Source organism: Homalodisca vitripennis, chromosome 4 (assembly GCF_021130785.1).
Source record: "Homalodisca vitripennis isolate AUS2020 chromosome 4, UT_GWSS_2.1, whole genome shotgun sequence".
Classification (NCBI taxonomy): domain Eukaryota; kingdom Metazoa; phylum Arthropoda; class Insecta; order Hemiptera; family Cicadellidae; genus Homalodisca; species Homalodisca vitripennis.
Window position 1 is genome coordinate 105034855 of NC_060210.1, and position 14490 is coordinate 105049344.

General features: G+C 31.8%; 1 protein-coding gene across 2 annotated transcripts in view; it reads right to left on the reverse strand.

Moving 5' to 3' along the window:
- Positions 1–14490, reverse strand: part of LOC124359881 (E3 SUMO-protein ligase RanBP2) — a 141968-nt gene that overhangs the window by 82686 nt on the left and 44792 nt on the right. For both annotated transcript variants that reach the window (XM_046812995.1, XM_046812994.1), the window contains exons 13-15: positions 12347–12495; positions 8735–8885; positions 3129–3357 (exon numbers count right to left, since the gene is read on the reverse strand). In XM_046812995.1, the coding sequence (XP_046668951.1) occupies positions 3129–3357; positions 8735–8885; positions 12347–12495 (529 nt within the window). The remainder of the gene's footprint in view (positions 1–3128; positions 3358–8734; positions 8886–12346; positions 12496–14490) is intronic.

The following is a 14490-nucleotide window of genomic DNA, read 5'->3' on the forward strand; positions in this document are numbered from 1 at the left end:
GCGTGTTTTTTTCTTAGATTTTCCTCTCAAATAGCTTCGGCTAGGGATAAAAAAAAGTTATTGCATTGTAAACAAATAGTTATTCTCGAATAAAAAGTTTGAATTTGACAATTTGAATTTGAATCTGAGACACTAAGTTTAATTTGCTAAAGTTTCGTAACTATACTCGCAACAGAAGTCACGCTAGTGCAATTTGTCTGTAAAACCAGCTAAATCACAAAGCATAATGGGTGATTCACAAAGAACGTTGGTTTTGAAACAGCTGGTAAAATTTGGTTTATTGGATAGCAATAATGTTTGACCTCGTTTCTATTTCCAAGAACATTCTGATTGTTGACACAGCTGGTATTTCTCTCGATCTTGCATTGTTTGAATGAAGTATCGAACGAATCAACAATTTGCATACTCATGAAAAAGCTCTATGAGACAGGTTCAAAAGTCGACCCTACAAGTTCTGGAAGTTGACGTTCTGTTTGAACTGAGCAAAGCATTGCCTTGGTTCTTGCTGTGGCTGTTAGAGCTCAGCAAAATTAATATGTCGCTGTTCTCAACGACTGGGTTTAAGATGTTCTTGTGTACGGAGAATTCTTTGGTAAGATCTTAAATACCATCACTGTAAATTTCAGTTGACGCAACAAATAAAAGTAGCAGATCATCAGAAGAGACGACAGTTTGCTGACTGGATATTGAGAAAACAGCAGGAGAATTACAGCTTCACAAACAAAAATATCCTCAGTGATGAAACAGTTGAATGGATTTGTTAATAAGCAGAACTACCATATCTGGAGCTGTGAAACATATATATTATTATGTTTGGGTACTTTAGTAATATCAGGGGGCCACTATTTTTGGACGCGTTTTCCTTATTGGGCAACAAAAAAAATTTTAGTATTAAAAGAAACTGTCTTCATTTAAACTTTAAATTTACAAGTCATTACGACAATCAATGAAAACAAAACAGAAAAAAGAACAGTAATATAGTGATTTGAGTTGTATCAAAGTGAAAAACGTGAGTTTTCAGTGTAAATATAATAGGGTTATCTTGGTTTTTACTAAGTTGCTGACACTCATAAAAGAATTGTAAGCAAATTATTTGTCTCTAAATTTACTATAATTATATTTATTTGTGTTATCTTGATGTTTTATTTGATGTATTGTGAAAACTACACTATTACTATGTAATTTTTAAACTCTGTGGATTGTCTGTCTATATCTCATTATCTCATATTATGTCTATTTACTTCCTCACTATTTCCAAAGGTTACTTCATTGCACCAGAAAACATAATTAAAATAGATTTGTATTGAAGCCATTGGAGATCACTCTCCTCAAGATCCTGGTGCAGACATTCCGTAAGGGCGCATTTTATATTCTTTTAATATTCTCTACACAGATGTATTGACTGCCGAGTCTATGGATATCCTTCTGATCAAATCTATATAATTTAATGAAACAGCAGCTAAAATATTTGTACTTGCATGTTCTCTAACTGGGCGTTTCTTCTTCTTAAGTTCATAAGTTTTAAATGGTTGAACTTTTTAAATGCTTACTCTTTTTAAACCATGATAGGAATGATGCTGTTAATCAGGAAATCTCTCTGCACACAAACCTTCCACAGATTTAAGTTTTTGAAACATTCACTGAATATTAAAAGCATATAATATAACATGGCATTTTGAAGTAAAGTTAATATAAATCACAGTGGAGATTACACTCACAAGTGATTAGCAAACTTTACATATAAGAAGAACAGCAACCAGTGTAATTGTAAAAAACTATACAACGTGAAATAAACATACACAGGGTAACATTGAGTCTTAGTAGACAATACCATCTAATAATCTAGACTGATAACAGCTTATAATAAACTGCTTTTTTACTTTTGTTTGTTAATTTATGTACACTAAGAATATAGCTAACCTCAAGCGTATGGTTGAAGTGATATTTAATAATGTAGTGTATCTTTTTAAACATTTCATTTAATATTTTGGCCTCTTAATTGCCTAACTACTTGTAAAGAGCAGTGTAAACTTCCACTCTGTGCCCATAAATACAGTGTATTTTCCACAGTTTTGTAATGATTAGAGATGGAAAAAAATACTATAAATGTGGAAATTGTTTTGATTTTGATTTGATGTGGTGGAAACCTTCCTTCACCATTTGAAATGTTTGGGCTATGAGCATTTTTATATATTTTTTCAAAGTATACTTTACACTGATTGCAAAACTTTGAAAAATACCACCATTTATGGAATCATTTGAAACCTTGTTTCATTAAATATGTGGGTTCATCACAGGAGTGGCATTGTAATAAACAAAAGACCCATTTTCTGTACACTTTAGATCACTAGGTTGAAAAAAATACAGATAATTAAATACTTTTTTAACTAAAGTTTTTCGGATGCCAAGACCTTTAAATTGATATATGACAAGATGTGTGTTTATATTTTAAATTTATAATTTTCGACCCTATGAATTTTTTCAGAGTTGGAATTATTTTAAAGAAATTATTTGGGGTAGATTTAATAAGGAATTTGTTTAAACTAAACCTCTACAGTTGTTTGTTTTGACCTCTGGCATTTTAGACAGGTGATCTTAAACACCCTATATTTTTTAATAATAGAGGTTCCAAGCTGAGAGGTCAACAACAAATATGTCAAGTTGTCAATGAAAGTAGTGCAGTCAGCTGTAGTGGCCATTCAAGCGGTGAAGACAAGTTACTAGAAAACAAATACGAGTTTTCTGTAACTTTCACGGAGACTACCTTTCACACAAAGAGTTAATTAAAACTTAAATACCACTTACTGTTACTAATGCAACAAGGTCATTCACACTTTAAAAAAAGCATATAAGATTAACCACTCATCCATTCTTTCCATTTTTCCATAACAATGAAAGCAATCATGCATCATGATACATACAAATCTTGTGCAATTTACTCTGTGTACTATGTATACTCTTAAAATTAGTTTAGTTCTTCAACACATTTCTGCCAACTCTCAATATAGATAAATCTAATGGACATTAAGAATAATGAGTAAGAAAATATGTATATATTAATTACTTTAGTTATCTAAATTACTGACGTTAATTTTAATTTGTTAAATTCTTGTAGAAGGATACCATACCCATATCAGGATCAGGCTCAATCCGACTGAGAGCTGTCTCCACCTCGGAAATGTGCTCCTGCAGAGTCTGGTGTAAGGGATGTCGATGTTCTATACGTATCCGTTCCTTTGTAAGGTTCAAACACTCCCTTGCTTTTGTTAACAGAATCACATGTTTGGATCGCATCTCTGATGTTATCTCTTCTTTGGGCTTTCCCTCCAACTCACCAGCTGCCAGCTTCTTATATATCTGCAAGTTGCAAACCTCTTATGAGCTAAATTAAATATTCCATGAAAGACTTTTGTTTATAGTAAGATCTGAAATTACCTTATTAGCTTGAGAGGAAGTTTATTACTATAAATTTTTGTAACCCAATGTCCTAAAAGCTATGTAATAACAAGGGGCCTGGGGCTAAATAACAAGGTAGCTAATTTTCCAGAAAAAAGTAAGGATTTACAAAAATATTATAAATTTAGAAATAAGGCTCTATTTTGTGCCCTACTTTGTACAATAATTTAACTTTAAACAGGGTGTCCCACGAGTTACCCAACACACTTCTCAGGTGGTTTCCTCTCATCAAAATGATGATAAAGGTCTATGTAAACACATGAGTTCGGAAATGCTTTGTTAGTGAACTATGGCTAGTGAAAGATTTTGACCCGATTTTCTAGGAAACGATGGAAATAAAGTGAAACTGATGTTTTTATGCCATATAGTTAGGAGTTCTATTTATTGGATTTTATGTAAAATGAACTGTAAGATTTAATAAAATACGTCCTAGACCTGTAAGACCATCCATATCTGAGATATCAGACAAAATACCATGCTTTTAGGGTTTTGTTTGTTAAACATTCCATTCAAGCATGGCATAAAATAGTTAAGAATTAAAATTGAATGGCCCTAAACATTACTTGAACTTAGGATGAGTGGAAGAGATGGCTCACACAGCTCTAACTCCACCTCAAAAGTTGAATCATATTTAATTTTACCTTTATTCCAATTAATGCTTCCCAATTTTACGCCATAGACCACTAATAAATATATAAATATATATATATATATATATATATATATATATATATATCTGTGCTCATCAGTTCTGCATCTTATACAGAGCCATAACCAAACATATCAGTGGTGTGTATTGCTGCTTTTTCGGTTGTCACGTGTGAGTGTCTACTACTTATCTCTTTATTATTCCTTCACCGTGTGGTAATGTTGTCATTAGTTTGAAATATTTATCTTGTTTTATTGTAAAATATATCAACTTTTCAGTTTAATTATATTTTATAATGAAATCAAAATTTATTTAAAATAAACAGTTTTGTAAATAGTTTTTTAAATCTTGTTATTTATTTATTTATTTATTTTATTTACATGCAACAATACAGGTTACACACCCAATTACATTGTGCATGATTAAATCAAGATGACATGCAATAATATCCACACAATCAAATAAAATCCAGTCCAGTCCAGTGTTCCACTCAAAATAGTTCCCATTAAATAGATAATTAAGCCTAAAGATAAATAACAGATACATATATATAGATATAACAACGTAACTATAATAAAATTATAAACAAAATAACAACAATAATAAATAATCATAAATATTAACAAAGTCAAGATAAGCCATAACAAAAAGAACGTGTGTGTGTGTGTGTGTGTGTGTGTGTGTGTGTGTGTGTGTGTGTAATTAAAAGTAAAAACATCTTAATAAAAATATTGTAGTGTAGTATATTTGTTAAATATGTATATGTAAGGTATTAGATAGTCTAGCTCAGTTTATATCCCTCTGACAAAGTCTTTTGTATTGATTAATACTATGCAAAAATATATCAAACTCCCCAGGCAAAGAATTATGTGATCTCATCATTGTATTCAAAGGTGATGAAAAATTTGCCATTGTACGAGAAAAATTAATGTGAAACAAATTTTGGGATCTATTATAAAATGATGGATTGTAAAAATTAATTTTTGACAAGCAAAATGAATCCATTACTTCACCTCTCAGCAATTTGAAAAGAAAAAGTAAATTCGCTAATTTTCTACGTTTTTGAAGACTTTCCATTTCAAAAATGCTTAAAAGTTGATTATATGAAATATCGAAGGTAAATTGACCAGTTTCTTTAAAATATAAATATTGTAAAAACCTCATTTGTACCTTTTCAATTAAATTAATGCAATTAGCAAAATAAGGATTCCATACTATATTGGCAAATTCTAAATTTGATCGGACAAGTGATATATACAATGTTTTTAATGTTGAAATTGAATTAAAATTTGAAGACTGTCTAATAATAAATCCCAAATTTTTGTAGGCCTTATTTACAATAGATGAGATATGAGGATTGAAAGTTAAAGTAGGATCCAAAATTACGCCTAAATCCTTAAATTCAAATACCCTTTCAAGATTAATACCATTTATGGCGTAGTTATTCGAAATTGATATCTTTTTCCTTGTGAATGACATTACTTTGCACTTACTAATATTAAAAAAGATCTTATATTTACTAGTCCAATCTACAATTGCATCCAAATCCCCCTGTAATGCGTTGGAATCCTGAGGGCTATTGACTACTTTATAAAGTTTAAGGTCATCTGCGTACAGTAAAATTTGTGAATTTTTTGTGCAGTTAACAATATCATTGATAAACAAATTAAAAAGTACTGGGCCCAATTTGACCCCTGAGGAACCCCTGAAGTTACTAAATATTGACTAGAATTGTGCCCCATATAAGAAACATATTGTAACCTATTAGAAAAGTAAGAAGAAGAAAAATGTACCAACTTAGACGAGAAACCTAAATTATGCATTTTACTTAAAATTAAACTGTGATCTACTCTATCAAACGCCTTAGTTAAATCTGTAAATATTACATCTACCTGAGAGTTATTATCCATTTGAAATAAGACATATTCCGTAAAATTTAACAAATTTGTAACAATTGATTTCTTAGCTTGAAACCCATGCTGCCTATCAGACATCAATGGTGTCATAAAATTTACAATTTTTTTACAAATAATAATCTCAAATATTTTTGCAGGAATTGATAAAATTGCAACTGGGCGATAACTCTGTACAAGCTTAGAATTTCCACTTTTAAAAATAGGTGTTACTCGAGTCAATTTAAACAAATCAGGAAAACAACAATTAATTAAACAAATGTTAAAAAGTTACACAAAGTGGTTTCACAAATATTTCACTACAACCCTTATAAATATATGATGGGATTTTATCTGGGCCAGCAGATCGTTTACAACTAAGGTATTTAATAGCATCACTTACATCACCCTCAAATATCTTATCAATAACTAAGGCTAGGGAGGATAGACAAGTTCCAGGGTCAGTGAACTTTCCAGTTAAAGAGGATGTAGTGAAAGTAGATTTAAAGTATGTAGCAAATGCTTCCGCTATGTTACTATCCCCTTTAATAACCTGACATCCATCTGACATATGATTATTAGCATTCTTATGATTCCTTGAATTCTTTATAAAATCCCAGAATTTTCTCACATCTTTATTGATGCTACTTTCAACACTATTTAAATAAATATAATAATCCAATTTTATTCTACATTTAATATCTTTCCTTAATCTTTTGAACTCTCTTAAATCTATCTCATTAAAGTTTCGTGTTAACTTCCTTCTAATTCTTATTTTTAATTTAATAATATTTATTAGTTCATTACTATACCATACTGAATATCCACGTTTCACTTTGTTCCTCTTTGGACAACAGTTATCAAAAACTTGATAAATTGCTTTGTAAAATAAGTCCACAGCCAAATTAGGATCATTAATATTATACAAAAAGGACCAATCAATGTTCCTAAGACCATGATACAACTCTACAAAATTTATTTTCTTAAAATTATAACTACTAATGCTGCTGTTTATCAATAAGTACTCAATTGTAAGTGAAATGACCCGTTTTATACTTTTTGCTTTTACCTTTAATAATTTAGTTATAATAAAAATTAGCATTGAACTTAAAGAAATGAAAATTTTTTACTTGTCTTAGCGTTGTAGAAAAGTTAATGGATTTATAGTTATTAGTGGCATGTGAAGGGTTAATTGTTCAATGGATTGTTACATGTTTGTAAGTGCGGGAGAAGCTTGCCATGACACTGTAAAACTTGCCAAGATTAATTCTACAACACTTGTTGGGGCAACCTTAGATCAAATACCGCCAGATGGAGCTCGCGAACATACGTCAATCTTCATCCACAGTTCCACGAATTATGTCATGTAAAATATATTTTTAGATATCAGATACTGACTCAAGGAGCTGTCGAATTATTTCTTTATTTCACAAGTTCTTAGAAACGGAAAAATTGTTTTTGAAATGTTCCTAGTTCCAAAAGATGAATCCCGGTTATTCCTGGTCGGGTGACCACTCCGTAATATATTGATTATCCTGTGATCAAAATGTTTTTGTAAAAACTACACCAAATAAATCCTTTTGCAATATATATAAAAGTTAGCATAGAGTAGTAAAACTGTCAGAAAAAATACTCATTCACATTGTAGTAAGCCCTTTTATAACTGTATTATTATTTTTCTAAAAGTGAAATTGTCTTCATAAAATGGGGGAAATGTATTATAAAATCCAATACATACATACATTGAACAATTTCAAAAGAGAAATATATCAATGATGAAGGTATTGAAGTTGTCTTCTAATAATTCCAACCTAGTGTTTCTACATTAAGAATAACAAGTTTAATCTTACAATTAATAAATATAAGCTTGCTTTTCCAACCTTATTCAACCTCTCTGCCTGAAATCTCACCAATTTTGTTTACATATTTCACTAAGTAGTTTTTTAACCCTCTAAGGAGTATGACGTCTTCTTTTGATAGGCTAAAATGAGTAATGGAATCCAAAAAATTACCAAAAGGAGTAAAAAATTAAAATGTTTAAAATCTCTTAAAAAATGTTTATTTACATTTAGAAGCTTAATAAAAAAGGACTACGTGTTCTACAAGTCAATATTTCAGTACTTTTTCAAAATCAAATGTCTTATTTCATCACTACGGCAGACTCAATCAATGTTGTCTGCCATTTGGACAACAGTATCATACTAGACGGTTGCTCAAGAAATATTTCACTCTCACAAGATAAATACGACCACAGTATGCAGTATACAAGGAATGGCTAGAATAATCTGACAGCAAAGCGATGCGCGCTCGACGTGACCTTGAGTCAGTGACTTCTCCCAGGTGGCTACTGCGATCTGGTGATAAAATCAGATTACAAGTGAATGCGAGCACAAACATGGAAGTTAAGTATGTTGCCGATAGGTGGAACCACTTTACAGACTAATATACATAAAGGCAATCAGTAATAGCAATGCATTTATGATAATACAAAAATACAGAGGCTAAACATCATATGATGTCCTTACTCATTATGTAGTTTAAACGCACTCCTTAAAGGGTTAATCACTACAAAATTAATCAATCTGAAGACACACTATTTAATTTTATCCCAACTTTCAATATTTATCCGAAGTAAAATTTTGAATCACATAAAGCGTTTATAGCATTTTTATAACCATGCAATAACTAGTAGAAGCAAACCAGTATCTCTTGCTCTAAGATATTATTTTGTACAAACCAAAGCTTGGTTGAACGATGCATATGGACTGCGGAGTGGTTTGAAAGCTTCGATAGCTCTCTCATGCTGGCTGGCCTTCATTAGTTGACAGGCAACAAAATAGCGACCCTCTTCCAGCAAACTGCTCACCTCTGCGGTAGACAGTTCCTTCCTGAAATTTTCTCTCACTATCAACCTTGATTTACAAAAATATGTTATTATGTGTTAAAAATGTGATAATAAATGCAAATAAAGGTTCCTGATTTTTAACACACCGGATTTTGATTTTGACCTTGTACTGACAAATATAATAGCCTTGTCAGGACAATTTTATTGATTTATAGATTTTTCTTCACATAATCGTAACTATTATCTGCAATATGTTATATTTATTTGAAACCTTATACTTTACTCTTTAAAATTATACAAATAAAAAGCACTCAATACCTTAATAATATCACTACATATAACAAATTTTTAACTGTGCATGGAAAAGAATTGTTTTCTTTATATGCAGAATTTTATCTCTTAAAACTCTTTATTACCAATTAAACTTGATTCTATACACAATTCAAACATTTTGCTTTACAAATAAATCAAATTTAGTCCTGTTAGCCAATTCAAAATATAGTTCTAATAGTATCTAACATTTTTGAAAACAAACTTAATAGTAACCAGTTGTCAGGTAAAATATTTATTATAAATCATGAGTTTGTATTATCCTTATTTCTACTCGAGCATAGATTTCAAAACAGTTATAATTTTGTTTTTATTTATTCAAGTTGATGTAAACTTAAGTTTTATATATGTCTCTGAATCTAACGGGAAGTTTAAACCATTCCAAAAAAATCTTATAGTTTAAAACATTTTGGCTAGCAATCAATGCAGTGACTGTTCATTACTGTTTATGACAGTCTGCTTCTGTAAACTTTAATACTGAATTTGATTAATACAAAATTATTGTAATTATAATTATGTTCGTTACTGACAACTTCTTCTCAGTTGAAATGTAAATTTTGATAATAATAAAAATATTACATAACAATAGTAGTTATATAAAGTAAAAATTGATATGTATACTACATTGTAGATGGTTTTTTTATTAGATGTATTTCTTTATAATACAACACTTGATATATTGACTGTGGCGACGTCTTGTGGCGCAGAAGCACATAGACAGAAGTCCATCTTACTCAATATAGAGTATAATAAATGTGTTAACTATACGTATTACAGCCAGATGTTTATTCTACAATAGTTAAACACACAGCGCAAAAGCATATTACGAGTAGTCAGCCTCACACAGCAATTGAATTATTATTAAGTTCAACACCTTCACTGCGACACTATTCATGTACTAATTTTAGGACAGCCGGAATAGTAGTAAATTGTGTCCATTGTAATCATGTATTAAAACAACAATGTATTTCAAAATTTTACAGGTCTATTAGTTCTTTAACGACTATTGTTATTTTGCATTAGTATAATTTTGTAGACATAGAGACCATTAAGGTAATTATTATTTAAACTCTAATAAATTTGAAATATGAAAAATGATAACGATTATGAAGTTTTATAATTATTTTAAAAGTATACATTTCTTTATATTACTGAGACATTAACATCTTGAGTGCAGAACAGAAGCAGAGCACAAGTACCCAAGATCACTAAATATAGACCAAAAGTAAAGGTGTTCTACAGTCTCTTCTAGCAGTGTACTGGTGTTTCCTTTGTGTTCTTCATGTGAACAACAATTACCACAAGAAAATGACTGTAAAATGTTCTGTAAGTAGCTTTAAGTTGCATTACGCATGTGCCGAGGTTGCTGAAAAATCTGGGTAGCAAATGGGCAATACTAAGCGGGAAACTTACCGTTGTGTATTGTGTAGAAATGTAAAGAGAGACTCTAGGAGTATATCAAGTATTTCCTCACTGTCTGAATACAGGATTGAGTACTATAAACAGCCAGGAAACTTTTTTAGAAAACCTTGAAGAGAAAGTTGAAAGAATAGTGCAAAATGCTAAAGGTAAGAAATCTAGGGAAATACATGGAACCTTTGCTGAATTGGAAAGATCAGTAAATTATTGTTCTGACAAAATTGATGAATTTGTGCAAAAGTTGAATGCCAAGGACAAACAAATTATTGATCTTGAAAAGAATAATAAACAAATATTTGAGGACAACCAGAAGCTTAGGTAAAGAGATGTATTTAGTAAAAAATCAGTAAGAATTGCTTCAGAAAAGGCGTAACTTGAATACAGTAGGTTAGTCTTTTTTTGTGTGTACTATTTCTTTGTTTATGGTGTAATTATATTTTTTTAGTTAATTATTAATTTTGGCTACTTTATAGATAGTAAAGGAAAGTTTAATTGTAATAAGTATTTTTTGCCATTTTGTTTATGTAATGTTTGTAAATTTGTATAAAGAAAAAAGATTACTATTAATATATTGACGATGGCAAACACTTCCTTACAGCTGTCCCAGACTGAATGCGAGTTACATGGTCTATGTTTAACCACTCTTTATTGTTATGGGCTGTTCTAGTTTTGTAAATAACCAACAGATATTGTTGCCATGGTCTTTACTGGTTCCTTTACTTAGAAGATAATATATTTAATTTTGTTTTATTACTAGTAGCATCAAATGGATCACCTGTTTGTTGGAATGTTTTGTCATTGTTTTCATTTGTTAGCTGATATATGCCAGGGCAGACGATGTGTTGTTTGTTTTTGTTTATTTGTGAGATTGAACATATTGAATGTAGTAAAAAACTGGGATTCTGTTGTTGCTTTGTTATTAGACAGCGATTGCGAGTGCAATTCTAATATCAGTGATTGTGATGAAAATGTGGAAGACATAACTATTTCCTGTCCTCAAAAACATTATTTCCTGTTCATTAATTAACAGTTTGTGCTTTATGTCAAAAACATTGTCATATCTTAGGTAAAGTATATTCAAATTAGTTAGAAAACAACAAAAAATAATAAAACTTTTTGTTTTCAGAAATTAAAAAATATATGAATAAAATTATAAATCGTTTCAAAATTTTAATTTTATTACAAATAAAATATGGTATTTAGTATATTCAATGAAGATTTTATTGTAAATACACTAGTAAAAAAATTAATGCTGTATCTTTTACGCAACTTTTTATACAAGTACAAGGCTTTAATTAAAGTTTTGGATTTTTTTCAATCTAATTATTGCTACTGGTACTGCAGAGATATCAGTAAAGACTTTTTTAATGTGTTAACTAAATGTATTATAGCTAGACTGATTATTGTTCAGAAGTTTAACAAATCGACTGGTAAATACCTTATCACACAGAATCTGACAGAGTACTCAAGGTCGTTCAATATTGATCCACAGTGAAGGTGTTCACTATTTTGTTCAGTTTAAGTGTCTGAAGATGTTTTCTTTAAAACAAAGGGTTTCACAATAAAAATTGCAATTTTTGAATTGTATGTTTGAAATGTATGAAAAAGATTATAAATGCTAGACATAAATTGAGAAAATGAACTGGATTTTACAGGACATTTGCCATCAATCGATTACAAAAAATCAGTAATACTTTGGTTTGAGAACTGCATTCTGATCTCTTTCTCAGAGGTACTTCTCATTAGTGTACTTACCTGGGATAATCAAACAGTTTGGAATCTGAAACACGAACTGCTTGGTTTCTCTCTACTCTCTCCAACAATGGAATGGCTGTAGTCCAGTACAAGGATGCTCGGTTCACTAATGCATTGTAGTCTTCACTCTTTTCATTCAAGATTGCAGCCTGAAAAGATTTATACTAAATACACTTGAAAAGTACCACTCTCTTAAATACAAAATGTATTGTAAAATATATGTTCTTGCAGTAATGCAATGAATTACAAATGCTTAACCCTTTGGTGTTTCACTATGCTCAGCACACCTGATCTTTTATCCATTTTAGGTGTTTTTCAACGATTATGTAAAAGTTCATAAATTAATAAAATCATAATATGGTTTTTGGCTCTCCAACAGTCTTTGGTCCTTGCCTGGACGAGGCAGTAGGACTTGTGTGTTCTGACAACCTCAAGAGACATACCAGCGCTTAGCTACTTGTAGGGTCTCCCTTGCTGGACAGGTTTTCATGAGGTAACAGCCAGACTAGATGGGATCCCTGATCCAGGTATGTGAGGAGCAGCATCAGTACTGCACTGAAGAAGACAATAAAGCGGATTCGGTGAAGGACTTGAGCATTAGAGAACAACAGGCAGAGTCACTGTATCATGGAACAGCCACAGCACTGTTAACTAACTAAAATTGAGCTATTGCAGTACAATAGCATAAGAAAACTGCATGTTGCACCCAAGATGGGTAACCACTTTGGAACCAACCATGGATTCGTAGGAAGGTATAATAATTCTACTTGTTTCATAAGATGTCTTTGAAGAAGTCTCTGCTCCAGGTGCAGATCAGGGGGTAGAGGTGATGGAATCAAAGGTGTTCTGGAGGAGTGGACTAACTCAGAATTCGCCGGGCACTCTGGCCTGCATCCTACAGAGGGAGACCTGAATCACAGACACATAAAGCAGTTTGCTCACTCCAAGAGGGCAAAAAGGTCAAGAAGGTGAGACCGGCATCCAGTAATGGGGGGAGGGAGCTCTGGAAACACCGGGCTCTCTTCCAATGACAAAATAGCTAGCTGGAAAATAGTCATCGTTCCAGAGGCCTATCCTGAGGTTAGGTTCTCCAAAGAGAAATGTGAATCTATACAGGTAAAGTTAGTGGAGGAATTGAAATCCAGAATCCGCCACAGTTCTTGAGAACATATATAGGTTAATGGCTATGTATGTTACAACTAGAAGTCTGACTATGTAGACTATGAGAGGTTATGACTGGGTATGTTAGGTCCTCAACAGGCCTATGGGTATAGATGAGAAAGTGAACCATGGGACTGTCGACCATAGATCGACATCTTATTCACATCAAGAAGCAGGAGGAATAACAAACTCTTGTGTTGTCTATTGATTAATTGTCTGAACAAGTTCTGAAGGAAAGGGGCTAGATGGTCTTTGTAAGAAATACAAGGGTACAGATCAAAGTGCTATGTGGACCTAATGATGAAAAATATCCTCCAAGCTAGTAATCAGCATTTCAAGTCTCATTATTAAGCACCATTTCATGATCACAGAAGATAAAGCCTGGCAATCCGGCATAGCATCCTGAACATCTTACTGTGTGGCTTAACTAAACTTAAACTGTATTTCATCTAGGATGACAAGAGTACTGTTCAATGACTGCATCCAAATTATTACCAATGTTCTTGGTATTATTATTGGACCCTAATCCAAAATTGTTTTATTTCTATAACACCTAATTCATACATCCAGTTAACCACTTATTAAGAACACAACCTACAATTATCAATTTTAGTAATGAACACAAATCTGAATATTTTATTTAACCTTCTGGTATTGGATCTTAGGATAAAGTACGAGGGCATTTTTCAACACCCAATCTCACGCCACGACAGCCAGAGTGTGGCAGGTACCGCAGTGTGCACAGTAGTCGATCGCGCATCATCCCTGCCACAACATTTGTCATCGTCGAGATCAAGTAGTCAGTATACGCTGAGTTGCATTGGATAAACATGGCTGCCTCTATTCATTCACCCGCTAAGTATAAATTGAGGAGTTTTATTCGTTTTCCTGCAAAGCAGAAGGGAACAGTGCAACAGAAATCCACTGGAGAATGTGTTGTGTTTACGCAGAAAACATTATGAGTGATGGTGTTGTGCTTGAAT